Here is a 27,929-nt window from a genome sequence, read left to right as displayed (position 1 = left end):
TCCAGGGTGGACGAGGGTGGTCCGCGGCCTCCCAGGAAGTGGGAGGAGGTCTCTGAGATCTTTTGTTCCCTGCGTCCTGGCCTCTGAGCATCTCTGGGTACCGAGCCCCCATCTCTCAGAGGGTACCCCGCGGAGAGGAACAGCCGCCAGTGAGCGCTTTGTCAACCACGATGTACCAGAACTCCCTACTTAGAAGCCTCTCGCCCAGAGCGGCTTTTACTAGGACCACAGTGATACTAGACAGAGAAGATCCTGCCAGGCGGTTTCCAGGGAGGCAGGTTTGTGGCAAATGGAAAAGTTGGCCTGTGCTGGGTAAAAGCCATAGTAGCAGTCAGGAGAGCCACCGGTGGGGGTGGGGGCCTGCCGAGGTGCTGCTGTCCCCGGGGCCCCCAGCCGCCACCCCGCCCTGGCTGCATCTTAGTGTTTGACCTCCACGCGTGTTCATGTGTGCCTGTGGTTTTCATCAAAGGTGTGTAAACTTTCAAATAGCAACCATACCTGCCAAACCCACCAAGATAACCCCATGATCAGTTGCCAGAATGGTGGGATCGCAGGGTCTCGGCCTGCAGAACGTCCGAGCGGTTACATGGCCTTTCTAGTCCCTGCTCTTGGTAAGTTCCTCTCTAGCACCCAAGGAACACCTCTGTCTCCCCTGCCCCCCGACAAGCCCACTCCAGGGTCACTGTTCCCCATGTCCCTGGAAGGGCTGTAAAAGTGCACATTCCGGGGTGAAGAGCGGCCACCTGTCCTTGGTCTGTGGATTCTTACCCTAATTGCTGTGAAGGGGCCCTGGAGGCATGAGGACAAGAAGAAGCCTTTATTTCCCCACCTGTTATTCTCCACGGCCTGTCCTCAGGTCTGGACAGGGTTGGGGCAGCAGCACCCAGGAAGGGGGACCCGCCCATGTGGCAGCTTTCCTCCTGGGGGGTCTGAGCTCCACGGGCAGCGGAAGTGCCTCTCGTAGGGCAGGAAGGCCTCAGGAGGAGTGAGTTCACTCCCAGGTGGTGGTCAACCCTGAGATTAGGTCTGGGGGGCCCTGGGCCTCGTGTTGACGAGAGGCGCGGAGGGCAGTTAGCTCTCCAGGGTGAACTGTGGCGGACCCTGTTCAGCCTGAGCCCCTGGCCCACATAGGTGCTTTAACCCAGGATGCTGGTGGAAACAGGCGTGCCGTCCAGGCATGCTCTGCAGGGAGAAGGGCGTGACGGGACTCTTATCTGGAGTCAGGCAGTGCTCTCGGCTCCTTGCTCAGGTCTTGTGTTCTTCCTGGGCACGCACGTCCCTTCTGAGGCTGGCAGGCAGGCTGAGGACGCAGGGTCTCCCAGGGGAGTGGCTGGGGCAGGCGGCTGGCAGGTACGGAGGCAGGGGCAGCAGTCTGGACCGTGGGGAGGTGTTCCCACACTTTCCTTCTTCTAGAGACTTTAACTGTTTGGTCTGGTCACTTCTGTAGCCTGTTTCCCAGACCCCAGTGTGGGCATGGGGCTGTTCTGGTTCTTGCTTTCTTGGGGGTGTCCAGCCTCTGATGTTGGGTGAGGAGGCAGAGTCCCTGGCAGGATGCTGAGGACGTGGTCAAGGCAGCACCAGGCTTTTCCCACCTCCGGCCATCAGCCTGTTCTCGGGCTGGACCAGGGCGGGTATGATCTTGGGGTCACGCTCTTGCCAGCCCCAGGAAGGGGGTGCAGCTGGAGCAGCTTCTGGGCACCCTCAGGTTGCTCTGCCCTGGTGGCAGCAAAGCACCAGGTCCATATCTAAGGAAGAGACCGAGGCTCTCATGTGGGGGGTCACCCCTGTGTCCACTGGGGGCATCTCCAGGGGGCAGGGGCGTGGGCAGTGCTCAAGAGCCGGTGTCTGGCCTCGTCTTCACTGGCCAGCTTCCTGGGACCCCAGACAGGCCCCCTGGGGATTCCCCAGGTCACAAAGACCCCTTTCCCGAGGCCCCCTTTCCCCAGGCCCGGGGAAGCGGCCCTGGGCAGGGAGGGCTCCGGGTCAGGGGCTGGGCTCCTCTGGCAGCTGGGCGGCGAACAAGGCCAGGGTGTGGTGCAGGAACTGGTACTGCTCAGCCGTCTGGATCATGCCGCCCCTGCGGGGAGAAGCGCACAGGCCCTGAGCTGAGGCGGGCGGGGCTGGCCCGACCCGCCCGAAGGCCTGTGGGCACCCCCTCCCAGGGGCGTCCTCTCTGTGGCAGGCCGGGACTCCCCCCACTGCCCCCACCTTCCCCCCTGGGGGAGGGCTGTCTGACCAGCAGGGATGTTCCTGAGCCCCAAGTTTTCGTCTCCCCAATAATCTTAGAAGCAGTGATTCCCCAGATCTCGTGTTCCCAATGCTTTCCCACTGGTGAGCTCATTCCTTACAGCAGCTCTCCAGGGAGGGGGCCGCTGCTGGGTAAAGAAGTGGGGACCCAGGAGACACAGAGACAGCTCAGGGGGGTGTACCCTGTTCTCTGTCTACACCAGTGAGCTTCTGCGGTTGCCTGTGGCTGTCTTGTTTCTAGAGCCAACCATCCACTCTCTCCCCACCTTCCCCACCCTGAAGAAGGATATTTGGAAAAACGGAAACAAAAAACAAACAAGACTGAAAGCTCAGGTGAATCCTATTTAATAGAGTGTCCTGTTTAACTCTAGCCCCCCCAGCTAAATTTTAGGTGGAGATTCTGGCCTGGGTGTAAGGTGCTAAGCTCCTGAAGCCCAAGGGGCCCGTTTTTCTCCCATAGGAAATGCCCAGAGCCTAAGTGCCCACCTGTCCAGTCGCAGCTGGCACACGATGCCCAGGACGTCCACCTCCCCTTGGGCCTTCAGCTGTTGGCAGCCGATGCGGGTGGCGATGAAGCAGCCGGTCCGGCCGATCCCTGCGCTGGGTCCAGGGGTCCAGGGCAGGGCGGGGCGGTCACGGGGGCAGGTGGGCGGGGAGGGCAGCAGCCACGCCTCGGATGCGCCAGCGTCCTTCTCTGACGGCGCCGCTCTCCCATTGCCTGCCCGTCCTGCCCCCAGTCCTCTCCCCCAGCTCTGCCCTGCCTTCTTCCCTTCTTCAGGAAGTCTCCCCTCCCACGTGAACCCCTGACCCCCAGTGTCACCGGCTGCACCCGTGGGGGGTCCACAGCCCCCTGCCTGCGCTTGCGGCCGCGTGAGCTGCTGAGGACAGGCCTCCCGAACACTGCGCCTCTTTCGAGTCTGTCCCTGCCTCACCCCTCCGTCCGCCCACCTCTTAGCCTGAGGCCCCGGGCCTCTTCAGTGGCACACCTGGGTCTCTAGGCCTGTCCTGGGAGGCCCCTCATCCGCACGCCCGCTCTTACCCTGCAGACTCTCAGCCCGCCCCTGCGTCCCGGGCCCACGCCCTGACTGCCCCCCGCCTCCCATCAGGCCTTGGGAGCTGCAGCTCCATCCACCTGGGTGCTCCCTGCTGCTCCTTCACTTGGCTCATTCACCTCCCAAGTCTTAGCTTGGCCTAGAGGTCCTTCCTCCCAGAAGACCTTTTCTGGCCAAAGTCTCATGGGGGCGACTTGGTTCTGTGCCCCCCAACACCCCCTGTCACATTTCATCATGCTGCATCCTGTTTTATCTCTCTTTCCCACCAGACCGTAAAAGTGGGCAGTAACCAAATGGTCTTGTTCACACTGTCTCCTTAGCATCGAACACTGTGCCTGGCAGTGACAGGCTTTGAGTGAACATTTGTGGAATGAATAAATGTGCGCCCTGGCAGCAGGGAGCGGGTTTGTCTCCTCCTCCCGTGGAGCTGGGTAAAGAAGTGGGGACCCAGGAGCTGCCTCTCTGGACTATGCCTGGGTGCCCGGCCCACACGTCTGTGTTCCGCACTTGCTGGATGAGCTGGAGATCCCTGTGTGAGTGAGGCCCGGGCCGGCCCGCCCTGCTCCACTCAGAGCCCCTCCGAGGGGCCCCATGGGGAGAAAGGGTTTCCCTGGGGGTGCATACCTGCAGTGGACCACGATGGGCCCAGAGCTGGCAGCGGTCTCTGGGCTGTCCTCCACCTCAGCCACCAGACGCAGCAGGGGCCCCGCCGATTCTGGGGTCTGGTGGTCAGGCCAGGCCGAGAAGAGGATGTGCTTCAGGGCCCGGCACTGCTCCTGGTGCTGGGCGGGGCGGGGAGTGAGAAGGGGGCACGGGACGGGGTGACCCAGAGCGGAAGACCGGCCTCCTCCTGCTCGGGCTTCCTCCTCAGACACCCCCGGGAGAGCGCAGAGACCCGCGCTCAGGTCCTGGCTCTGCCTCCCACCAGCACAGGCCTGGTGGACGTGTCCCTTAGCCTCAAGTTCTTTGCCTCGAACACGGGGCTGTGATGCTCGGAGGCCAGAGAGCTGCTTAGGAGAGCGGAAGGCGCCTCCGGTGACAGGGGCTTAGGCGCGTTCACGTACCGTTAAGCCTCTCATCAAACTGCCAGACTCCCTCCAGCAGTGACTCCAGGGCCCGCCCCACTCCCCACGGGTATGGTTGGCACCCCCCTGCTGGCCTGGAGGGGCCCCAGGATGGCACCCGCGTCCCTCTTCCGGGCCCACGCAGCTCCACAGACGTGGGTTCAGGCAGGTCTCCCTGAGCAAACCGGAGACTCCCAGGGAACCTCCAGAGAGGGGCGGCCCAGCCCCCCGCGGCCCCAGGTACCTGGATGGTGAGTGTCCGCACGGTGTATTCCGGGCGCTCCCGCACGTCCTGGACGCGGATGCGGAAGGGCCCGTACGTCTCCTCCTCTGTGGGCCAGTAGTGGACGCACTTCTGGGCGGGGGGAGCTGGGAGTCAGGGGCTGGGGTCTGTCGGCTGGAACAGGGCCCCCCCGAGGCGTCTCCCTGCCCCCCTGGGGGGCTTGACACCTGCAGATGAAGTGCCCGCCTCCCCCCGGCCCCGGCTTCTGGCTGGGGTGGCCTCCGTGGCCTGTGACTCAGGGACTGACAGGTGTCTTCAGCCCCCGGGGCCCTGCCTGGAGCCGCCCCCACCTCCTTGCCCTCTCGGAGCTGCGTGAGCATGACGATGAGGGGTGCCTCCTCCTGCCACACCATCTCCCAGAAGTCCGACACCGTGTTGGGCATAGGGCCCTGGGTGGCGATGTAGGCCTTGTCCTGCCCGCCGTAGCCCTGCAGGCGGGGAGGCGGGTGGTGAGCATGGGGCCCGGGGCGGCCCGAGCTGCAGGGGCCAGCTCAGGCTGCGGCCCGACACGCGCGTCAGGGACGCACACACCGGGAGCCCCGCGCTGGCCGGGATGGGCTCTGGGCGCGGAGCACAGCCGGGTCCCAGCTCTTGCTCTGCTGAGGCAGACCAGGCCTCGTGCCTGCCCAGCCGCTGCGGTGCAGGTCTGGACAGAGCTGCTGCGTTCAGTCCTTCGGGGCCTCCTTGAATGGTCCCTTCTACTAGCACCAAAGGCGGGCAAAACCATTGCCCTTTGACACGCTACTTTGTGGAGTTAGCAGCAAGGTGTAGCACACCCCTGCCAGCCCTCTTTCTCCCCTTCAGAATCCTCCTGCTCCTCAGGGGACGAGGGATCCAGACCGTTCACTGGCCCACGCCTCACCCCGGGGCCCTCAGTTCAGTTCACCTCTGACTTTTTGCAACCTCATGGACTGCAGCACGCCAGGCCTCCCTGTCCGTCACCAACTCCCGGAGTTTACTCAAACCCATGTCCATCGAGTCGGTCATGCCACCCAGCCACCTCACCCTCTGTCGTCCCCTTCTCTTCCCGCCTTCAGTCTTTCCCAGCATCAGGGTCTTTTCAAAAGAGTCAAGTTTTCCGCACCAGGTGGCTGATGCGGGCTGTTCACGTCCACTCCTGCCGGTGTCCCACCCACTCAGAGCCGCTAGAGGGCTCACGTCTGCGCCTGCCGCCTCCCACCCTGCAGGCCGGAGGCTGGGCACTGGGGACAAGGCTAGGCGTGGAGTCCACCTGGCCTCCTGGCCTCCGGTTCCTTAATTCCTTGACTTAAGCCGCCTCCAAGAAGGAGGGGCTGCCTGGAGCAGCAGAGGCAGAGGGGAGGGAAGGGGCCAGGTGCCTCACTGGGCGGCAGACCTGGTAGTCTTGGGCTAGGGTGGCCAGGGCCGCTCTCCGCGGAGAGGCTGGCAGGTGTGGGGCCCAGGGGCAGAGGAGGCCGGGTCTTCCTTCCAGCACCGGACGTCTGCTCTGTGCATCCTGGTGTCCTGTTCCGGCAGCTCATGGGGTTGGAGCCAGGACACCAGGTGCCCGGCTGTGCTGGGAGGTGTCCTGGGGGGGTCTCTGGACACAGCACCCCCTTCCCCCCCAGCAGCTCACCCGGATGTAGTTGGCATTGATGTAATTCCCATCCTCCTGGCTCTGTGCCCGGCCCAGGCAGACTCGGCTCTGGGGGTCTAGGAAGTGAAAACCAGCAGAGGTCAAAGGGCGAGCAGGAGAGCAGCAGCATGCAGGGAGGGTGAGAGGGCAGCCCTGTGCTGGTCGAGGCGCCGCGACGAGCAGGCGGCCACGGCGTTCCTGAGCAGCAGAGGCCCAGGCCAGGGCGGCGCCGGGGAGGCCCCGGGCGGTGCCGGCAGGACAGACAGGCGGAGGTCAGAGAGGTGCGCAGAGGGGTCGTGGTAATAAAAATGGAAAGAGAGAGACGGTGGAGGAAGTTTCTCCTGAGAAACCCCACTGGAACTCAGGCTTCATCCCACGCCCGCCCGACCCTGCAAGTCAGCCTCTAAGGGGGCCTTTCTCCAGCTCCAGTCCAGGCCCGATGAAGAAGCTGGCTCCCAGGGGCCAGCTGGTCTGGGCGGAGGGCACCTCGGGGCCCAGAGCAGGCTGCCCCTGCCCCTTCTGTGGGCACTAGCAGGCTGGCAGAAGGCTGCAGCCTCCACACTGGGGGCTGCTGGGGGCGGCGGGTCAGATAAGGCTGCTCTGTGAAGAGCGTGGGGTGACAGCCTTCCGGGCCTCGTGGTCAGCAGGCCCCGCGCGTGCCTCCGAACACAGGAGGTGCTGACCCAGGTCTGTCAGCCCCATGAACCCTGCCTGCCGCCTCCTCACCCCTCCGTCTGAGATCCTCAGCGCCTCTTGGGAGCCGTCCGTATGGGGCTCGTCCCCTGCAGACGGTGCTGGCCGTTTCCCAGGCGGGAGGAACGGGAGGAAGGGGGTCGGTGCCTGACACTGTGACCTCAGGCGCGCTACACGAGTTCTCTGTAACTCGGTTTCCTCATTTGTAAAGTGGGGGTTAGAACGCCACACACCGACTACCCAGGGCCACGCTGAGCAGCGCTGGCCCGCAGTGAGGGCCTAGTCTCAGACTGGCGTGGTTCCTGACCCCTTCCCTGGCCAGGGCCAGGCGGGGGCATCCCTCTGTCAAAAGATGAGGCCCCACGCAGGGCAGCCCCCTCCTGGCTGAGGCTGTCTCACCCCCTGAACGCCGCCACCCCAGCCCCACCGCAGTCCTTACTTGGCAAGATGGTCTTATATCGGTCCTTGGAGGCATGACCAGGAATATCCAGGTCTTCAGGGCTGACGAAGTTTGAGGGGATCCTCTGGCGGGGGCGGGGGAGGAGATGTGTGAGCAGTGGCCCCCTTTGTAGCCTCCCTCCCCCCGCTTCCCTGGTGGAGGGGCCTCGTTCCTGGCATCAGGAGGCGGGTCTGGATGGGGTGCAGGGCGGAGGGTGGAGCCTTCTCCTTCCTGGAGCCCCTGGGGTTCTGTCTCCCAAGGACCCACGGGGACAGGCCTGCCAGCTGCTCCCAATCCAGAAGGCCAGTGACTCGGGGGGCCCTCGTTCTCACCAGGAATTCCTCTTCCAGCTGCATGGGGCTGGGCGGGCGGTGCTGCAGGGCCTGCCGGCTGAGGGGGCGCCCGGCCGTGCGCAGGAAGTGCAGCGTGACCTCCTGGGGCGTGCGCACGGAGCAGATGGGCTCCACGGCCCCCAGGGACCGCACGTCCAGCATCAGGGCCACGTTGGAGCCGCGCCTGCAGCGGAGACGGCACGGTTGGCCTCCACAGTCATGGCTGTCCCAGCACCGCTGACGGCGAGCTCCTGTCTCCTCTCGACCCTGAGGCCCAGGCCCCCAGCACCCCTGCCCCTCATCGGCCAGTGATGAGGCTCTGAACCCAGCAGCTGCCTCCAGCTGCCCCCACTTCCCATTCCTGGCTGGGCCCCTAAAGCTCAGATCCACACCCAGGCCTGGAGGCTCCGGGCCCCTCGAGGGGTGCTCAACCCAGCCTGGGACTTGGGGCGCAGGCGCAAGGCTGACACAGATATGCAAATGAGCAGTCTGGTTTCCTTTGCCTGGGGAGGTGTGGGGGTCCCACCGGAGGGGCGGCCGAGGGCAGGCCGGCCGAGCGGGGCCCTCCTCGGAGGGTCTCACCTCTCCTGCAGCCGCACGTGCTTCCGGGCTGGGGCCTGGTCTGGCGGAGGCTGGGTCATGGCTGCCCCCGAAGGCGACTATGACGGTGAAGGGGAGGCCGGGGCGGTGCTCTGGAGCGGCCCCGGGCCTGGACCATGCTGGGGGCAGCGCCCCCGGAGCTCACGCGGCCATGCGGCTTGGCCTCTGGGCCGTCGGGCGGCCTTCTGCCCTCGGGCACCTCGGGTCTTCTTGCTGTCTTCCGCTGTTCCCCAGGAAGTGGTGGTGTGGCTCTGTAGGAAGGCCAGGATCTCTGCAGGGGCGTGGGGTGGCAGCCGCCTGGGATTAGCGGGAGGGTGAGATAAAGGGTCACGACGGGGGCCGAGATAGGATGGGATCCGGAGGAATCCGGAGGGGCAGGGTCCAGGGGGCGTGCGGCTGTTCTGGGTGGAGGGTGGGCTCACGCCCCTGGGTCTGCAGGGGCCTCCCTTGGACGAGAAGGTGAACCTGCGTTGTGCTTGGGGCAGCCGGCCCTTCCACCCAGGGTCCCCCGGCCTCTGGGGTCTCCGGCCCGGGAGGGTGCTGCCTTCCTGCCGCCCATCCCCCGCCTGCCGCAGTAACCGTCACAGGAAGTGGCCTCACCGAGCCCGCGAGTGCAGGGCCTGGGGAGGCGACAGCTGGGGGCACAAGCCAGGCGCAGAGGTGGCAGGGTGCCTTGCCAAGGGCACAGCCCGCCTCCAGGCCAGGGCCCGGCTCAGAGCTGAGCTGGGGTGGTGGGGTCGCCGCGCCCACGGGGTCCGGGCGGGCAGGGGCGGCCGCAGCAGGACGCCTGTCGGCCCTCCCCGGCCCGCCGCGCCTTGCCTGCCCTCGGGGCCATCAGCGCCCCTGCCCACCCAGCGCCTGACCCCCACGCCCTCCCGCTCGCCCTCCCGGGGACCCCCTCCGGGCCCTCCGTGTCCGCAGACCTGGGGCCTCGGGGCTCCTCCCCGCCCCTCAGGTACTTACAAGGCAGCCGTGTCCCCAGGCGCCTCTTGCCAGCTGTCTGTCTGTCTGTCAGTCTGTCTCTGAGGGCTGGGGAGGCCTCAGGAAGCCCGCTTCCTCCCTCCGCCCCTCCTCACTGCCACCCACGCGCACCCAGCTGCCTGTTGCCACCAGCAGGGCCGGCGGCCTCCCGCCTCTGACCCTGGGGCCCGGCCTGTCCACACCTTCGCCACAGCCCGGCCCTGCGCATGGGAATGGCTGGCCCTGACCACCGCCTCTCTTGCAGGGCTTCTCCTCCAGGCCCTGGCCGCCTCTTGTCTCTGCCTGCCTGCTGGGCACGGCGGAGCCGACCCCCACCCCAGGCTGCCCCCCAGAAGCCCTTGCCCCTTCCAGCTGCGGGAATCCCACCAGGAACAGGGAGAAGTAGGCGCACACGGAGGTGGGGGAAGGGGGCGGGAGTCTCTCTCCACGAAGGGAAAGGCTCAGGCCAGGCCACAAGGGTCAACCCCAGGCTCCCAGCTCCGAGATGTCTTGGGTCTGAGCCAGGTCAGCCACTCTGGGGGTGGGCAGTAGAGACACCCCGTAGCAGGGTCTGGGGGCTTCCCCCGCCCCCAGCCCCACAGGCCTCCTCCCAGAACCCTGACATCTACTCAGGGACCCACGGAGGGTGGCCAGCCTCTGGCTCTCACACAAGGCGACCCCCATGTCTGCTTTGCTGCTACACCACCTGGAGCCTGGGCCCTGGGTAGGGGAGACCCCAAGTCCAAGACCCCACTGGCCTGCCCCTGGCTCACCCGGTGGGCCTCCTGTTGGCTCCCTGCTGGGCTCCTGTCACCTTGAAACATCCCCTCCGGGCGCCCACAATCCCATCCTCACCCCGCCACCCACTTCCCTGATTCAGCCATCAGAAGGTGACAGCAAAAAGCGCTGTGTACGACAGGCCGGGGGTGGCATGCAGGAGGGGTGGGGGGCTGCCTACAGGCAGGGCAGGGTGGCCCCCTGGCGCTCGGGAGGCCCGAGTGGGGGAGCCCAGGTGGAGGGGACAGGGCAGGAGCCTGGGGACCCCTGGCAGACCAGGGGGCATGGCCTCTAGCTCAGCTGGCCCAAAACCCACCCGTATTTCCACGAGTGGGTAGTGGGGGGCCTGGGAAAGGAAAGGGGGAGTTGGAAAGAAGGCCACCCTCTCTGGGGCAAGCTGCTGATTCTTATCACGAACAGGAAGCTAGGATACCGCAGGAGTCGGGGAGGAGGCGGGGATGGGTGCTCCGCACTGCACCGCCAGTGCCCCCAGGCCCCTAAGGTCTGAGCCTGCAGGCTGTGAGCACCCCTCCCCTCAGGGTTGGAGGAGCTAGAGACTGTGCTCTTGGCTGGAGAGCTGGGGGCCTAGAGGTGCAGAAAGTGGGTGGGGCAGGGTGGGTAATGGTTGGTCCCAGGTAAGACCCCAAGGACAGCTCAGTTCCCTTTCGCTATATTTGAGGGTGACACTCACCTTCCCTCCTACTCACCCTGCACCCCTTTCAACTTAAGAGGTGCCTGGACATCACTGGAGGTGTAGACGCAGCTGGAGGTGCCGGGCGCCAGCAAAAGCCTCAGAGAGGACAGGGCCCTGAGACAGCCCCCAGCCTGGCCTGGGCCCCGTCCGAGGTGGATGCTGCCCCATCCGGGCTGTGAGGTGCAGACGAAGGCCTGGAGGCCATGGAGGGACTCCCGTCCTGAGCCTCCCCCCGCCCCAGCGTGGACCCCCATGGCTCTCAGGCTGCTCACTCCACCTGCCAATGTGCGTCAGAGCTGGGTGCGGGGCGCAGGAGACCAAGAGGACCTGCTGCGGGTCCCTGCTCCTCCCTGCTTCTCAGGAGCCCTCTCCCCAGGGGCCGAGGAGCGCCCCTCCCGCATCAGTCAGAGGGCAGATCCCGCGGCACTGGGAGCCGTCTGCCGGAGAAGTGGCTCCCGGAGGGCCAGGGGTGCCGGGGCTGAGGTCTCCGAGCTGCATCTCAGCAGAGCCCCCCCCCCTTCCTCCAGTCGCTCCCCAGATCCAGGGCTGGGAGCCCCAGGGTCAGGAGCCCCTCAGGGGGCAGGAGTATTGGGAATTCCCAATACAAGCCCTGTTCCTGCAGCACCTGCCTGTCCTGGGGTCAAAGGCCATGCCCTGACAGAGCCCTTGAGGCAGAGTCTCAGGACTGGCCCGCTGTGGGGCCTTGCTGCTCCAGCCCGCCTTGTCCTCTTTGCTCCTCTCGGAGGAGAAGCCCTGATCCCAGGTCCCCCACACACCCCCAGATCCCGGGCCAGCCCAGCGGGTTTCGTGTCCCTGGCCGTGTGGGGGAGACAGAGATACAGAGAGCTGGAGAGGTCCCGGGGTGTGGGAGGCTGGGCCATCCGGAACCTCTGGCCCTTCTCCTCCTGGAGACTATCTTCCGGGGCGTGGGGGTGCTCAAGGCCAGGCTGCCGCAGTGGGCGTGGGGGGGAGGGCCCGGAAGACGGACGCCGGGCTGCAGCAGGGGAAACTACCGTTGGCACTCGGGAGCCAGGGAGCCAGCACGCCCAGACTGCCCACCACCCACCTCTGCGTCGGCCCGCTCTCCCCAGAAGGAACAGTAAGTCAGGCTCCAGGAGGACCCCTGGGGTTCCAGGTGGAGGATGTGGGTTTGTCTGTGGGAGTGGCTGCCGGGAGAAGACAGAGCCCTTGGGGTACTTTCTGCTGAACGGAGACGCTGGGCTGGGAGGCTGCTTCCTACGTCTGAGTCTTCCTTACCTTCTCGAGCGTTCCCACTCCCTCCACCCCCGTCCTGGCCAAGGCTGCCCCCCCCCCCTCTGCTGGCTGGGGGCTGACAGGTGTGCCCCTACCTCCCCCAGGCCCCATCCATAGGACTAGACGTGGGGTCTGTGCTGTCCCCAACAGGCCCCCTTTTGTGGGGACTATTGGGCACAGTCTGCGACCCTACCCCTTACCTAAAACCCAGTCCTGTGTACCTTTCCTACTTAGATTCTGAATTAGGCTGTTTCCATCCCACTGCTCCAGGCTCTGCCGGTCCAGCTAAGCGCGGTGCCCCAGGTGAGGGGGGCAGGGGGGGGTGAAGTGTTTCCCCCTTGTGGCCAGACTGGGACCTCCCCCCTTTCACATCAGTTTCCCTGGTTGTTCCCCCACCTCCTCTTTTGAAAGAATGCATGTGCGCACACATGCACACACACACACACACACACACACACGCGCGCGTGCAAGCAGCCTGGAAAATCTGATGGGGCTGCAGTGCTGAGTTTCCAGAGGCTGGTGCGCGGCTCTGAGGTTTGGGGCTGGCCGAGTGGGGTGAGAGAGGGGTCCGCAGAAGCCAGCTCCTCGCCCAGTGTCTCTGTACCTGCCTGTGTGCTACGCGTCCCCCTCCTGACTTCCAGCTCGGGGACCAGGGCCCTATCCTTTCCTCCATCTCCCTCCCCACCTTTCCCCATGTCAGCCGCCTTGGGCTGGGGGCTCCAGGGAGCGCTTCAGGTGAGTCCTTGGCTGTAGGCTGCAGGAACCCCTAGGCCTCAGCAGCACCTGTGTCCACAAGGGGGTGGCAGGGGGTGGGGGTGTGTGTGGGGAGGGTCTAGATGGAGCAGGCAGGGGTTGGAAGCAAGCACACGTCCAGGGCGTCAGGGGTCAGGAGCCGAGGCTGGAGGCCCAGGTTCACCCTGGGGCAGGGGCTCGCTCTTCCCTCGGTGGACGTTGCTTCCTCACCCGGGGTGCAAGGACGAGAAGCAGGAGGGCTGTCCTGGGTCCACCACCCCTGCAACAAAGGCCTTTAGAACGTGCTCCTCTGTGTCCAGAAGGGGACACACTCACAGCTGTCTGTCCACCCAGCACCCAGCTCCCAGCACCACGATGTCACCAGGACCCTCCCGGTAGGAACATGGATACCCTGTCCTCCTCTCCCCAGGGCAAGGTGTCGGGAGTCAGCTGTCTCTGCCCACCCCGGGGCGTTGCTTCTCCAGGTCTGAGTCTCTTCCTGCCTGGAAAGCCAGCTGCTGAAGAGCGTGCAGGTAGGGCCAGAGTGGGAGGCAAGTGTGTCTGCAGCCAGGGGTCGCGACCCCCCTCCCCCCTCCTGGAGCCCTGCTGGAGAACAGGGTCTGCGGTGGAAAGGCAGCCAAGCTCTCCAGGGAGCCGGGAGCTGAGCTGGGGGGGTGGGGTAGGGGGGCGGTGATGCAGAACAGCCCCTCCCGCTGCCTCCTAGCTCTGCCTGCAGACGCCCTGGGATGAGGCCCCCAGCCCTGTTCGCGGCGCTCCTCTGGCTCCCAGGCTTCTTGGCCAAGGTGAGGTGGGCCCCGGGGCCATGGCTGGCGGGGGCAGGGGGTCCTGCTCTCTGTGGTGTCCAGGCCTCCTGCTGCGCTGAGGGCCCCAGCTGATCTGCGCCCAGTTGGGCAGAAGCAGCTCCTCCCCAGTCCCACAGGACACAGGGGAGCTGCCCCGGTTGGGGCCTCCGTGCCTCGGTGTCCTGCCTGCTGCCCTTAGGCCATGCCTGGGGTGGGGATGGACAAGCGGACAGCCTTTTCTCTGCCCCTGACTGCAGCCAGAGCCTCTGCCCCTCTCCCCCACCCTCCTACCCCGTTCCTCAGGAAGATGAGTGCCAGCCCCCGGAAGAGGGTCCCGTAGGGGCCAGTGGAGGTAGGTGGTGGAGGAGGGGCGGACAGGGCCGTCTCTCCCCCGGGCCGCCTCTGTCCTGGCCCTTCCTGCCCCCGCCTCCTTTAGGGCACAGGGCACTGGGCGCCCTGACGACCCCTGCTCCCCAGGACCGCCCCTGAGAGTGACGGTCAGCAGCCGGGGCAGGTCCGCCAGCCTCACGCTGAGCTGGGCCGCCCCTGGGCCGGGCGGGCCCGGCCGCACCCTCCGCCTCAGCCGGCTGAACCCCCGCGGCTCCCCTGAACGGCAGCTGCTCCAGGCCCACACCAACACGTCCAGCTTCGAGTTCCGGGACCTGGTGCCAGGAAGTCGCTACCAGCTGGAGGTGACGGCCGTGCGCCCCTGCGGGCAGAACGCCAGCCTCGGCCTCACTGTGCTCACAGGTGCACGGCCTGCGGACGGGGGCGTGGCCTGTGGGCCGGGGCGTGGCCTGTGGGCCGGGGCGTGGCCTGTGGGCAGAGGTGTGGTCTGCGGGCAGGGGCGGGGAGCCTGCGGGCGGGGTCTGTGGACGGGGCGGGGCCTGCGGGGCAGGGAAGGGAGGCCTGCAGGCGGGGCCTGTTGGCGGGGGCGTGGCCAAGCAGGATGGTGGCCCTGGAGGGTTGGTGAGGTCTCTGGGGACCACGCTGGCACAGTGACCTGTCGAGGAGTGCTAGAAGCAGAGATGCTGCCCGGCCCTGAACCTAGCGCCCCTCTCTGCCTCGCCGCAGCCCCGTCCACTGTCCAGGACCTGCAGCTCCACGGCTCTGAGAGCCCATCCAGCCTGCGGGCCTCATGGGGCTCTGCTCCCGGGGGGCAGGATGGCTATCAGCTTGTCCTCTGCCACCTGGAGTCCCAGACAGTGGTTCACAACGTCTCCACGTCTGCCGGCACCCTGACCTACAATTTTAGCCACCTCCTACCAGGCAGTGAGTACGTCTTGGAGGTTACCACCTGGGCCGCCCACCTCCAAGCGAAGACCAGTGCCCGCCAGTGGACAGGTAGGGCCCGCGCCTGGCAAGGCCCCGCGTGACAGCCGGCTGGGGTTAGGGGTGGTCCAGAGCCCTGAGCCAGTGTGACGGGGCTCCTGGCTCCTGTGCGGGGTTGGTGCCGAGTCTCTGGCCAGGCCCCTTCTCCAGTCCGCTCTGTCCCGCCTGCCCTCCTCTAGCTCCTGTACCTCCAGGGCAGCTGGCGCTGCGTGCCCTGGGCACCAGGGCCCTGCGGGCCTCCTGGGGCAGCGCTGGGGGGGCCGCCTGGCTGCACCTCCTGCTCACAGACCTCCTCAGTGGCTCCAACCTGACGGCGGGCGTCACAAGAGGTGTCTCCAGCCACACCTTCCCGTGCCTCTCTCCTGGAACCCCCTACACGCTGATACTCAGCGCTGTCGCCGGTCCCCGTTGGGCAGCGGGGCCCAGTGCCACCGAGTGGACCCGTGAGTGCTGGGGGTTTGCTGGCCACTGCAGAGGTCCCTCAGCCAAGCAGGCTGATCCGGCCATGCGGGGAGCGTCCAGAGTCCTGCAGGGAAGGGGTGAGGCCCAAGAGTGCCCGCCTGCTGGCTGGTGGTAAAAGCCCCCACCCCGAAGGTGACAGTGATGACAATTGCCGTGTGCCGGCCCCATGCCAGGCACTTCCGTGTGGCACGTCATTTAACCCCCGTAAGTTGTGCTGTCCCCCGTGACAGTGGGGAGACCAAGGTTCAGAGACAGGGACCAGTCCCGAGGCTCAGGAGTGTTCGGGCTGGGCTGAGCCCCGGGACCCAATGCCCCTCTGCTCAAGGACGTGCCTTCTCACTCTGGGGAAGGTGGAGGAACCAGGCGGCTGGGTCTGAACCTGTTGCTGCCACTGCCTGGCTGTGGGTCTCCAGACAGAGTGCTTGCCGTCTCTGTGCTTCGGCCTCTGCCCCTCGAAGGGACCGCAGCGGCCGTGCTGCAAGGACGTGCCAGGCCTGGCCCTGGGAGTGCTCTTGTGTTTCCGCGTCCTTGGCTGGGTCCCAGGACTCACCCAGCAGGTGGCCTGTCCAGGGTGCACAGGAAGGAGCTGGCCGGCTGCAAGGACTTTCTGCATGTGTCTCCCTCCCCCGCAGGTCCCTCCACGGCCCTGGACCTGCGGCTCACTCCCCAGACCCCAGGGCTTGGGGCCAGCTGGAAGGCAGGCCCCGGGGCCTGGGAGGGCTACCTGCTCAGGCTGAGCGGGCCTGTGGAAAAGACCCTAAGTTTGGGCCCCGGGGCCCTCAACGTCACGTTCCCAGGGCCCCTGCCATCCGGACACTACGCTCTGGAGCTGAGAGTTCTGGCGGGGCCCTACGAGGCCCGGGCCCAGGCCACTGCCTGGCTGGGTGGTGAGTCTGGGCCGGTGGCGAACGGGTTGGGGTCCTGCCCAGGGGCGCCTACCTTGAGAGGGGTGGACCCTCACCCTCCAGGGCCCACACCCCTCCAGATGCTGCAGCCCAGCACCCGCAGGGCAGCGGTACCGAGCTGCCCCTGGATGGGCCAGAGGCCAGCAAGGAGCCTGGGAGCCGGACACTGCCCCACTCCGAGGGGGCCCCCTGCCTCCTCAGAAACGTCTCAGGGCCACCTGGTGCCACCCAGGTCACGCTCCACGGGCCCGGGGCCCGCTCCCAGGTGGACGCTGTCTCTGCTCTGGGCACTGCCACCGCAAGCCCCACAGGCCACGCAGGTGAGTGTGGGCCACCACGTCCCCTGGCCCTGGGGCTGGGGCTTTGCCGCGGGTGGAGAGGGGCTGTCACAGGCCCACACACCACACGCGCCCCCTCACCGCCCTCTCCTCTGCCAGGGCCCCCCACGCCACAGCCGCTGGAGGTCGCCAGCAGGGACAGCCCCTCCGCCTTGACCGTTGGCTGGGCCCCGGCACCGGGGCCTCGGGGAGGCTACAGGGTCAGCTGGCACCAGGAGGGCGGCCAGGGCTCGCCGGGCGGGCTTGTCAACTTGGGCCCGGACAACGCCAGCCTGACACTGCGGGGTCTCGTGCCCGGCTCCTGCTACGCCGTGTCTGTGTGGACTCGGGTGGGGAACCTTAGTGCCAGCATCCAAAGGGCTCGCGCCTGCACACGTGAGTTCCCGGCTGCAGCCTCTGGGAGGCCAGCCCTGGGCAGTGGGGTGGGTACCAACATCCTTCACACACCTCCCTCTGTGTGCCTGACTCAGAGGCCATGTGTCTATTCAGAGTAGGGCATTTCATGAACCTGTTTGCAAGCATTCCCCACATCATACCATTGGGTCAGTCATCCACCCATCCAATCATCCACCCATCCTTCCAACCATCCATCCATCCTTCCAACCATCCATCCACCCACCCATCCTTCCAACCATCCATCCATCCACCCATCCTTCCAACCATCCATCCATCCATCCTTCCAACTATCCATCCATCCTTCCAACCATTCATCCATCCATCCTTCCAACCATCCATTCATCCTTCCAACAAATATTTAAAGAATGCCTTCCATGTTTAGGTATGGGGTTACATGCCAAAGCTAAAAATTATGAAGAAGATAGTGTAGAAAGGCAGACAGACAAGTAAACAGATGGTCGATGTGTCTATTAAAGTGGTTTATGTTGGTGGTTATATCATAGGGTGAGTGTGAATGCACAGTGTGTTCAAACCGCGTGAGTCTCTGTCTTCACAGGTTAAGATCGAGGACTACGAGGAATGTTCTGTGGTTCTGGCTAATCTTTCAGGGCTCATAGAAGGGTCACCTTAGGGGGTCAAGGAAGGTTTCCCCGAGGAAGGGAGTGGGCCAAGGAGCACGTGGGTCTGAGTAAGGTGGTCAGAGAGGGGCCTTAGTGAGGGGGAGTGTGTCCCCAGGCCCAAAGGTGGGGAAGAGAGAGAGGGAAGGAGCTCGCAGGGAGACCTGGTCCTGGTGTGAGCCTGGGGGGGTGGGGGACTGGAGCTGGGGGCGGGGCAGGCAGAACAGAGTCACCCTCGGAGCTGAGGCCTGGGAAGTGGGGAGGGGAGCAGGCATGGGGCAAGGCCTGAGCTAGCCAAGACGTTTTCCTGGGAAGCAAGGGGGCGGTTGAGTCCAGGGCTGACCGTGTTGGAGACCAGCCTGAGCGTGCGGCTGGGGGGCCTGGCGGGGGGCTCGAATCCGCCTCTTGCTCATTCTGCAGTCCCTGCGCCGCCTGCCAACCTGAGCCTGGGCCTGGCTGCCCGGACCCCTGTCCTGAGGGCCGTCTGGAGCCCCCCCGCGGGGGGCAGGGACGGCTTCCTCCTGCGGCTCTACTGCCTGCAGCCTCCAGCTCTGGAGAGCCAGGAGACCCTGGGCCCCGAGGCGCAGACCTTCTCCTGGGCCCGGCTGGCTCCGGGCACCGAGTTCCTGGTGTGGCTGGCCACCCTGCGGGGCCCCGACCAGAGCAGCAGCACCAACGCCACGGGCTGGACGCGTGAGTGCCTCGCCCGCCCCGCTGACCACCCTTGCTGGGTGTCCCGGGGGCTGGCCCCTGAGCCCCATGGTCAGTGAGCAGGCCGCTGGGTTGACGACAGCTGCTCCCCTGCCCTGGGGCACCAGGGTACCCCTTGCCGGCTGGGAGCTCCTGGGTGCCCTAATCCCCTCTGGGCCAGGACCCCCCAGTGACTTCTTTTGGCCTTAATCCCCTCTTTCGAGGCTGCATCTCTGAACACAGCCACGTTCTGAGGCCCTGAGGGTCAGGGGGTGAACGTGAATTTGGGGGGACACAGTTCAGGTCCTATACCTCCTTTCTCCACCCCCCCACCCCACACTCTCCCTGCAGGTCCCCTCGCCCCTGCCCTGGTGAACGTGACCAGTGAAGGCGCCACCCAGCTCCGGGCGTCCTGGGTCCACGCGCCGGGGGGCCGGGACGGCTACCGGGTGACCCTCTACCAGGCGGGCGTCCCGGTGCACTCCAGCCCCGTGGGGGCCCAGGTGGACGGCGCCAGCTTCTCGGCTCTGACTCCGGGCACTGAGTACGAGGTGGAGGTGGTCACGCAGGCCGGGCCCCTCCGTGCAGTGGCGGCCAGGGCCGCAGGCTGGACCCGTGAGTGGGCGTGGGGACGGGGAGGGGCGGGGCGATGGGTGGGGCCGCCCAGAGCCCCTCCCTCGGGGCGCCCCGTCCCCAGCCCCTTGTCCGCCTGCGGCCGAGGGCCCTGCGTGGGGTCAGACGTTGCCTGCTCTCCTCCCACAGCCCCAGTGGTGCCTGCGGAGCTGCTGGTGTCCATGCAGGCGGGCAGCGCCGTGGTCAGCCTGGCCTGGGCCAGCGGCCCCCTGGGGCGCGGAGCCTGCCACGCGCAGCTCGCGGGGGCCGGGCTCCTGTCCCGGGAGCAGCCCCTGGCCCTGGGCCAAGCCCGGCTGGTCCTGAGGGACCTGACGCCTGGCCGCAACCTCTCCTTGACCGTTCGGTGCCGGGCGGGGCCCCGCCAGGCCTCCACGCACCCGGTGCTGCTGCCCGTGGGTACGCTGGCGTCTGCTGGGCGCCGGGGCGCCCCGAGCGCTAAGCCGTCCCGCCCCGCCCCTTCTGTGCGGGGGGAGCCCTGCCCTCCCGCCCTGGGCCTCCCCTCGGTCTCCAGATGGGTGGGGGGCGGGGGTCTGGAGGAGCGCTCGTTTCTCCCTGCGGCCGCTGTTCCTTTCTGGGGTAAAAGTGCCCAGTGCCTCTGAGCCTCTGCGCTTGCGCACTGACCCCCACTCGATACGGAACTCCGGAACCCACAGAGCCTGACCCGGTGGAGGACGTGCAGTGCCAGCCCGAAGCCACGCGCCTGGCCCTGGTCTGGACGGTGCCCGCGGGGGACGTGGACACCTGTCTGGTGGTGGCGGAGCAGCTGGCGGCGGCAGGGGCCGCCCAGCTCGTCTTCCGGGCCAACACCTCCGGGGGCGCCCTCCTCCTGGCGCGCCTGGCGCCCGCCGCGTCCTACCGCCTCAGCCTCTCGGTGCTGGGCAGGAACGGCCTGTGGAGCCGGGTGGTCAGCCTGGTGTGCGCCACCACGCCCGAGGGTAGGCGCCTCTGGCCCCCTCCCCCTGGGCCCACCCCCAGCCCCCGCCTCAGCCCTGCCCCCGACGCCACTACCCCACGGGGCTCACGCCCGTGCGCCCGGCGAAGCCCGGGCCCTGCCCTCCCTCAAGGGCGGCTCTGCTCTCAGCGCCTCACTCCCCCTCCGCTCCCAGCCTGGCACCCCCCGGAGCTGGCCGCAGCCCCCCGGCTGGAGCCCGAGCCGGGGATGGGCGTGCTGATTGCCCAGGGCATGTTCGGCGAGGAGGACGGGCAGATCCAGTGGTATGGGGTCATCGCCACCACCAATATGTCACGTGAGTCCCGGCCACGCGGTGGGGGCCCCTGGCTACCGCCTGGCAGGGGTGGTGAGGGGCCGGGCGCTGACACAGGCAGAATGGATGTCAGGGTCGAAGGTGGGGGGGGGGATCCCAGCACATGAAGGGGGTGGGGCATTCTGGAGCGTGGAACTGGCACATCCAGCAACGCGGGGCATCCTGGGTCCCACCACCGTCTGCTCCTCTCCCAGTGGCCCGGCCTCCCCGCGAAGCCGTCAACTGCACATGGTACGACCACTACTACGGCGGCCGCGACGCCTACCTGGCTGTACTGCTCTCCAACCCCTTCTACCCCGGGCCCTGGGCCGCGCCCACATCCTGGCCGGTGCCCGTGGGCACGGACGACTGCGGCCGGACCCGCGACATATGTAACGGGCGGCTCAGGCCGGGCTCCCGGTATCGGTGAGGGCCGCAGCTGAGGGAGGGGGAGACTCCGGGTTTCGCTGGGGCCGTTCACGCCTTATGCCAACCAGAGCCTGCGCTGACTCAGGGGAGGCGTGGGGCTTCCTGGCAGGCAGGGCACGCCCGGAGCGCCCCGGTCCCTGGCTCCTTCCGGGGGGGAGCAGGGGTGGGCTCCTTTTCACTTCGCTGCGGGAGGCAGTGGGCGCTCTGCAGGTTCAGGTGACGGGATTGGAAGGCTCCGTAGGTGGGGGGCTCCTGCTGCCTGGGACTCAGCCTTTTGGGAGGGGCGCAGCCCCTCTGCCTGGCCCCCCACCACAGGAGGTCCTGCTCCTCTGCCCCAGGTTCAGTGTCGTGGCCTTTTCCAGGCACAGCCCTGACACCCTTATCGCCGTCTCAGCCTTTTCAGGTAGGCAGGCGCCCGGCGGGGCTCCCAGTGGGTCCTGGGTGGGGGGCTGCTGCTGAGCCTTCTCCCAGCCACTGGCCGGGACCCGTCCCACATGGCAGTGCTGGGAGCCCCCGGGCTGGGAGGAAGGTGGTCCGGGCGGGCTGGGCGGGCTGGGCAGGCTGGGCGGTGGTGGGCGGACAGACGTGGAGGAAACAGTCTCCCCTCCTGCCTCTACCCTGTGAGATCATAAGGCAGTGCTGAAGCAGTAGAGACGTGAGGAAGCCGTGAGTGAGAGACACTGGGGACTCAGCCTGCCTAGCAGCTGTGTGAAAAAGAGGAAAACAAATTAATCTCGGCAACATTTTCTTTAAACTGAGATACTGAAAATCTATCAACGTGATTAATTTTTGAAATAAGGAGATAGTTTGCATTTATTTTTTTTTTTATCAGTAAAGCTCTGCAATCCTGCCTGCATTTCACACTTGTAGCAAATCTGAAGTCAGCCACTCCGTTTCAAATGCTCCGCAGCCCAGGGCTGTGAGGCGACCTCCCCCGCCCTCCTCTCCGGAGGGGGTTGAGGGTGGGCGGGGCCACCCAGTGCGTCAGGGGCTGGGGGGAGGGGGGCCCCCTCACTTGGAGCTGGGGGGACTGTGCTCGGTTCCCATTCGGGGGCCCCCCCCACCCCCCAGCCTCCACAGCGTCCATCCGGCGTCTGGTGCTCCCTTCCGAGGGGGTCTGTCTCTGTGCCTTCCCCCAAGGGCCGCAGGTCAGCTCCAGGTCCCCAGCTCACCCCCACCCGCCATCCGCAGAGCCCCGGCCCAGCCCTTCCTGGGCGGTGCCCCTTCCGGTGGCAGCGGGCATCGTGGCCGGCGTGCTCGCCCTGGGTGTCTTGCTGGGCCTGCTGTGCTGGAGGCGAGTGAACGGGCAGAGGTGAGTGAGGGGAGGGCCGCCCGCGCTGGGGGGCCCCGGACGGCCTCCCACCACCCCATCACCCCTGCAGGGCAGAGAAGAGCCTGCGCTCCCAGGAGCTGACAGCTTACAACCTGCGGTGAGCACCCGCCCGTGTTGGACTGGGCAGGCGGCCTCAACCTCGACTCCCCCCGGCCCCGGCCAACCCCGTCGTCACCTGGGCCCTGACCAACCGCCTGACGGCTTCAGGCTGGGTCGCTTTCTTCTCCTTCCTCTGGGGCTTGGGCCATAATCTACCCTCGGGTCCCTCCTCTGCCTCCTGACATTGGCCTCACGCTGAGCAGACACCCAGAGCGTCCTCAGGGTCCAGGGCCTGGCCCTCCAAGACTCCTGCCCACCTCCGCGTGTCGTCCTGTCTGCCCCCCCCCCCGACCCCCCCCGCCGCATCCCTGGCTGGAGCCCAGGGCTGTGCGCCCACGCCCACTGGCACCAGGGCAGGACTCCGCACACCAGGCCCTCTGCCTGCCCCCACCCAGGTGGACCCACCGGCCCATCCCCGTGCACAGCTTCCAGCAGAGCTTTGAGGCCAAGAGTGCCCACGCCTACCAGGCCTTTTTTCAGGAGTTTGAGGTGAGGCCTCTGCCCGGCCCAGGCTCTGGGGGACCCCCGTCTGGTGTGGGGTCGACGTGGGTCTGTCCCGGCCCCAATCTCTGCAGGAGCTGAAGGAGGTGGGCAAGGAGCAGCCGAGGCTGGAGGCTGAGCACCCTGCCAACAGCGCGAAGAACCGCTACCCTCACGTGTTGCCCTGTGAGCGCAGCGGCTGGCGGGCGGGGCCGCGGCTGGCCCGGAGCGGCCTGCCTGTGCCCACTCCCAACACACGCCTTACCCTCTGCAGACGACCACTCCCGGGTCAGGCTGGCCTTGCTGGACGGGAAGCCCCACTCCGACTACATCAATGCCAGCTTCATCCCGGTAGGGCTGCCCGCAGGCTGGCTGTGGCGTCCCCTGCGTTTGCAGGGCACGCTGTCCTGCCCTGGCCATCCATGAAGACTGCCAGCTTGTGTGTCTGTGTGTTCCGCGCTGGGCCTGCAGGGGGCGGGGCGGGGCTGCTTGGACTCCGCCCTTCAAAGGAGCAGGTGTGAGTGTGTGTGTGTGTGTGTGTTTGTGTGTGTGTGTGTGAGAAATGGTACTCAGAAGAAACGTTTAGTCCACCCAGGACTAGACGTCCAGAAAGGTTTCCTGGAGGAGAGATATCTGGGCTCTTAGCACAGAATCCTGACAAGTGGCGAGATGGGTGGATGTCATCGGAAAGACCCGGAGAAGAGCCGGGGTGGGGGGGCCTGTGGACAGAGCCGGGCGGGGTGTCGGGTGGGGGCAGGAGAGGCGGTGGGGGTGCTGGAATGGAGTGACCGCCGGGTGGGGCAGGGGCGCTGGGTGGGCAGTGGGCCCCTGGGGGACGCAGGTGGTGTGGGCAGGGGGCCTGGGGCGGCTACTTGGGGCCCTTCTGGTCTCGTCATCGTCCCTTCCAGGTAGGGCAGTCTCCGAGCCAGCCTCCTGTTTGGGTTCCTGGCGTGCATGTGTTCACGTGTGTGCACAGGTGCCGGCATGCACACGCAGTCCTTACTCACGGAGATCCCACATGGATGCTCAGCTGCATGCCGGAGGCCCTGTTCACGTCTTCCTGTCCCCCGCCCCAGGGCTACACCCACCCGCAGGAGTTCATCGCCACCCAGGGGCCTCTCAAGAAGACACTGGCGGACTTCTGGCGGCTGGTGTGGGAGCAGCAGGTCCGCGTCATCGTCATGCTGACCGTGGGCATGGAGAACGGGCGGGTGAGCACGCTGCAGCCCCGGGCGGCCACCAGATGGCAGGCTCTGCCCGCAGGCCTGGCTGCGGGTCTGGGAGGCGGGCAGGGACAGGGACCAGGCACCCAGGCTCCCGGCTGGACTCACCTGTGCTGCACCTGATGTTACTACAGTGGCCCCCTGCTGCTCCGGGCCCAGGGCCGGGGGTGGCGGAGACAGGGCAGTCTGCGTCTTTGCTTTGGACACACCTGTGTCCTGCTCCACACGGGGCCCTGGGACAGCACCTCTGAGCCCTTCCGTGGAGCGGCGTGGCCCAGCCAGGTGACCTTGAGTAAGGCCATGCAGTTGGCCCAGGAGCCCGGCTGCTGCCTGGAAGCCCCGGGGCCACCTGAGGTCTGGGGTGGGGGTGCTGGGGCCCGTCCGGGACGGAGTGGCTTCTGGACGAGGAGGGCAGCCGAGATCGAGGGCGGGAGGGTGCCGATGGAGCCGGGGTGGCCGGGCCCGCCCCGCCCTGACCCGCGTCCCCCTGCTGCCCCCCTGCCCTAGGTGCTGTGTGAGCACTACTGGCCGGCCGACTCCCGCCCCATCACCCACGGGCCAGTCACCATCCGCCTGCTGGCCGAGCAGCCCCAGGACGAGTGGACCACACGGGAATTCCAGCTGCATCACGTGCGTGCCCGCGAGGGGAGCGGGGAGCACTCCTTTGGGAGGGTCAACCCACCCCTGGGTCTCTGGCCTCCTGCCTGCCTGGGAGGCTGGTGGTTTCGGAAGGGCCAGGCGGCAGAGCAGAGACTCAGGGTCATCCGAGGCCGGGAGAGAAAGGACGTCTCCGCCTGTGCTGTGCTTGGCTCAGGCCCCTGAGCCCCATCTGCCTCCTGGGCCGTGACCTCCTGGGGCAGCGGTGCCCCCGTGCCTGGGCACCCCCGGCAGGCAGACTCGCTGGAGGCTGGAGAAGCCAGGGCAGCAACCCCGGGAGGCGGGGGCCAGCCTGCCCGCAGGGCCTGGTGGCAGGACAAGGGCTGAGCGAGGATCCCCGCCCCGCCCCCCCCCCAGGCTGCCCAGCAGCAGCTGCGGAGGGTGAAGCAGCTGCAGTTCACCACCTGGCCAGACCACAGTGTCCCCGAGGCCCCCAGCTCCCTGCTGGCCTTTGTGGAGCTGGTCCGGGAGCAGGCGAGGGCCACCGTGGATGCAGGGCCCCTCCTGGTGCACTGCAGGTGAGGCGGACAGCGGGCCGGGGGCACGGGAGCCCCCTCACCCGGACCCTCTGCCCCTGCCCTGGGCCCTCCGTCCTCCAGGGCCCGCCCTGCAGGTGAGGCAGGCTGTGAGCTGGGGGCATGGGGAGGCCCCTCACAGCCGGCCCTCTGTCCCCGCAGCGCGGGCGTGGGCCGCTCAGGCACCTTTGTGGCCCTGTGGCGGCTGCTGCGGCAGCTGGAGGAGGAGCAGGCGGTGGACGTGTTCCACGCGGTGCACGTGCTGCGCCTACACCGGCCGCTCATGATTCAGACCCCGGTGGGCGCGCGTGCGGGGGCGGGGGCGCGTGCGGGCAGGGGCGTGGGCGGAGGGATGGGCGGAGGGCACAGCTGGGGGCGCGCGGGCAGGGGCGCGCGGGCGGGGACAGGTGGGGCGCGCAGGCGGGCAGGGGCGTGGGCGGGTGGAGGGCGCGGGCGGGGGTGGGGACCCTTCGAGGAGGTGGGGCCCGTGGCCTGGCCACAGGATCCAGGGGGCAGGGAAGGACCCCGGGGGAGGGACTAGGGCAGCCACCCTCCTAAGGGGGCGTGTTTCCCTTTGGGCGGGGGGTCCACAGGGGCGGGTGGCCCCCACCAGCTCTCACACTTGGCCCCACGGAGGACTCCCGGAGATCCTCCCCTGCGTGGCCCGGCCACAGGGCTGGTCGGGTCCGGAAGTCTGGAAGCCCTCTGCTGGGCCACAGCCCCTCAGCCAGCGCCCCCGCCCCCCTGCCCCCCCACCCCCCCCAGAGCCAGTACATCTTCCTGCACAGCTGCCTCCTGAGCAGGGTCCTGGAAGGGCCCCACAGCACCTGCGCCGCCCAGTACGTGCGCCCGGGGCCTGGTGGGGGGTGGGTGGAGGAGGGGGGTGGGGGTGGAGGGGGGAGAAGGGGGAGGTGGAGGGGGAAGATGGAGGCGGGGGAGTAGGGGGAGGATGGGGGGGGGCAGGGTTCCCCTCCCTCCCACCACCAGGCCGCTGACTCCGTCCACACAGGGCTGCAGAGACCCACAGCGGGCACTGGGCAGCCCCAGGCACCACCCACGCAGCCGGTGCCCCCCGCAGGCCGCAGCCCATCCCCGTGAGGAACTTTGCCCAAGTGTGCGCAGAACGGGCCGCCAATGGCAACGCAGGCTTCCTGGAGGAGCACCAGGTGGCTGGGGGCTGGGCAGGGTGGCGTGGGGTCCCCTCGAGCCAGGGCTTCTGCACCCTGCCTGCCTCACGGCGCCCCCTGCCCCCCAGCTCCTGCTCCAGGCCCTGAAGGACGAGGCCGGCTCTGGGACACCCCCTCCCCGCGGTGAGCAGAATGGTACTGTCTCCAGTGCGTGCAGGCCGGTGCTTGGGCTGGGTGGACCAGGCAGGGGGCATGGGCAGGGGGTTGGGCCTCTGGCGGTCTCACCCCTGCCCCCACTCCACAGAGGGCCGTTGTCACGAGTGGTCCCCTTCGGTGGAGAGCGGCCCAGCTGGGGAGATGCTTGAAGCCTGGCTCTTCCCTGTAAGCACGTGCCCTCTGACTGTGTGGACAGGGCCTGGGGGTTGGGGGTCCTAGAGCTGAGACAGTGGGGACACGCTGTGCCCTGCAGGGCGGGCCCTCTGGCCGCGACCACGTGGTGCTGACCGGCCCCGCAGGGCCAGCTGAATTCTGGGAGCTGGTGTGGGAGCACGGGGCCTGCGTGATGGCCTCCTTGTGCCCACCGGACCCCCAGGAGGAGGTGAGGGGCAGGGCAGAGGGTGGGCCGCCGGGGGCTGGAGTGGGGCACGGAGCGGGCCACGGCGGGGTGGGCTGGCTGGCCAAGCAGCCCAGATGGGTCCGCCACAGGAGTTCTGGCCCACGGAGACGCAGCCTGTTACCACGGACGCGGTGACCGTGCGCTGGGTGGCGGACGGCAGTGCTGCAGGCTGGCCCTGCACCTTCCTTCACGTCACACATGTAAGCTGGGCTGCGGGGTGGGGGGGGCGCTCCGTAGAGCCGCCCGGACCGCCCCCCCCCCGCCTCGGCAGCAGTGCCAACGTCTCTGCCCAGAAGGCGAGCGGGAAGGAGAGACCGGTGCAGCGGCTGCAGTTCCCGTGCTGGGAGCCGGGCCAGGTGCTCCCCACCAAGACACTGCTGCCTTTCCTGGCCGCCGTGGGCCGGTGCTGCTCCCGGGACACCGAGCAGCCATGCACACTGCTCAGTCACTGCAGGTGCCGCTGGACGGGGCCCCGGGGAGCGGGTGGAGCACGCACGGCCTCCCGGCTCGGAGCAAGGGCCAGAGGACACAGCCCCCCTCGCTCTGTGCCGACACGCTCTGGGAACCCGTGCCCCTCCGCCTGAGCCCATGCTGGCGGTGGCTCTCCTGGGCGTCCCTCCCCGGTGCCCTGGCCCAGGCCCCTAGTTGCTCCTCCAACTTGAGGTCAATTGCAGCAAGGGTGCGGCCCAACTGGGCACCTTCCTGGCCCTGGAGCAGCTGCTGCAGCAGGCAGGGACCGAGGGCACCGTGGACGTCTTCACTGTGGCCTTGCAGCAGTCGCAGGCCTGCGGCCTCATGACCCCAACGCTGGTGAGTGGCCCCGGGGCTCAGCCTCGGGACGGGGGGGTGGGGGGGCGGGTGTGGGAGGGGTCCTCCTCGGGCCATCCGGGCCCCCCCCAACTCTCCGTGGAGGCCGTCCTCACCACGGCCCCCCGCCCGCCCCCAGGAGCAGTACGTCCACCTCTACAGCTGCCTCGACAGCGCGCTCTTGGAAGGGCTGCCGTGAGTCACCCAGTCCCTGCTGTGTGGGAGGCGGTGCTGGCCCGGCAAGCCCACTGTGGCCCAGCTTCCCCGGGAGAGCGGCCTGCACGCCAGCCCTGTGCTGTGAAGGGCAATAAATGGTGTGGTCAAGCCTGAGGCTGAGTGTGTTCTGTCCGTGGAGACTGGGAGATGGGGGTGCTTTCGGCCTGGCCTTGCCTCCCGCCGTGACCCTGCCCAGGGCAGGCGCTGGAGGGTGGCTGCTCCCCGGCCACAGCGGCTGGGTTTCGTGTGCCCCTGCCCTCCACCAGTGAGGGAACCTGGGCAGGAG

The 27,929-nt window shown here is 67.5% G+C and overlaps 2 protein-coding genes and 1 long non-coding RNA gene across 3 annotated transcripts; 2 read left to right on the top strand and 1 right to left on the bottom strand.

Annotated features, from left to right (window-relative positions):
• Nucleotides 1–802: 802 nt before the first annotated feature.
• PTPN7 (protein tyrosine phosphatase non-receptor type 7) lies at nucleotides 803–9,410 on the bottom strand. Its single transcript, XM_061161137.1, has 10 exons — nucleotides 9,268–9,410; nucleotides 8,287–8,601; nucleotides 7,705–7,888; nucleotides 7,373–7,457; nucleotides 6,241–6,317; nucleotides 4,937–5,074; nucleotides 4,608–4,718; nucleotides 3,924–4,081; nucleotides 2,734–2,847; nucleotides 803–2,077 (listed from the first exon to the last, which is right to left on the bottom strand). The coding sequence occupies exons 2-10, from the start codon at nucleotides 8,343–8,345 to the stop codon at nucleotides 1,984–1,986; spliced, it is 1,020 nt and encodes a 339-aa protein (XP_061017120.1). The 5' UTR covers nucleotides 8,346–8,601; nucleotides 9,268–9,410; the 3' UTR covers nucleotides 803–1,983.
• A 2,355-nt stretch (nucleotides 9,411–11,765) lies between these two features.
• On the top strand, nucleotides 11,766–13,235 carry LOC133069490 (uncharacterized). The gene is made up of 3 exons (XR_009695891.1): nucleotides 11,766–11,834; nucleotides 12,224–12,292; nucleotides 13,152–13,235. It is a non-coding gene; the product is annotated as an uncharacterized LOC133069490 (long non-coding RNA).
• A 232-nt stretch (nucleotides 13,236–13,467) lies between these two features.
• Nucleotides 13,468–27,750, top strand: LOC133068905 (receptor-type tyrosine-protein phosphatase V-like). Its single transcript, XM_061159820.1, has 32 exons — nucleotides 13,468–13,524; nucleotides 13,881–14,274; nucleotides 14,599–14,868; nucleotides 15,036–15,299; nucleotides 15,951–16,205; nucleotides 16,304–16,543; nucleotides 16,661–16,936; nucleotides 17,995–18,267; nucleotides 18,616–18,879; nucleotides 19,027–19,293; nucleotides 19,551–19,832; nucleotides 20,004–20,144; nucleotides 20,357–20,567; nucleotides 20,909–20,973; nucleotides 21,762–21,882; nucleotides 21,953–21,997; nucleotides 22,398–22,491; nucleotides 22,578–22,668; nucleotides 22,757–22,833; nucleotides 23,559–23,693; nucleotides 24,213–24,335; nucleotides 24,720–24,880; nucleotides 25,040–25,175; nucleotides 25,643–25,716; nucleotides 25,887–26,043; nucleotides 26,133–26,199; nucleotides 26,309–26,385; nucleotides 26,474–26,602; nucleotides 26,710–26,820; nucleotides 26,914–27,074; nucleotides 27,295–27,430; nucleotides 27,567–27,750. The coding sequence occupies exons 1-32, from the start codon at nucleotides 13,468–13,470 to the stop codon at nucleotides 27,624–27,626; spliced, it is 5,214 nt and encodes a 1,737-aa protein (XP_061015803.1). The 3' UTR covers nucleotides 27,627–27,750.
• The last annotated feature ends 179 nt before the right edge of the window (nucleotides 27,751–27,929 follow it).

This window comes from Dama dama, chromosome 14 (assembly GCF_033118175.1).
Source record: "Dama dama isolate Ldn47 chromosome 14, ASM3311817v1, whole genome shotgun sequence".
NCBI classification, from domain to species: Eukaryota; Metazoa; Chordata; class Mammalia; order Artiodactyla; family Cervidae; genus Dama; species Dama dama.
This window is presented reverse-complemented; position numbering and strand designations above follow the sequence as displayed.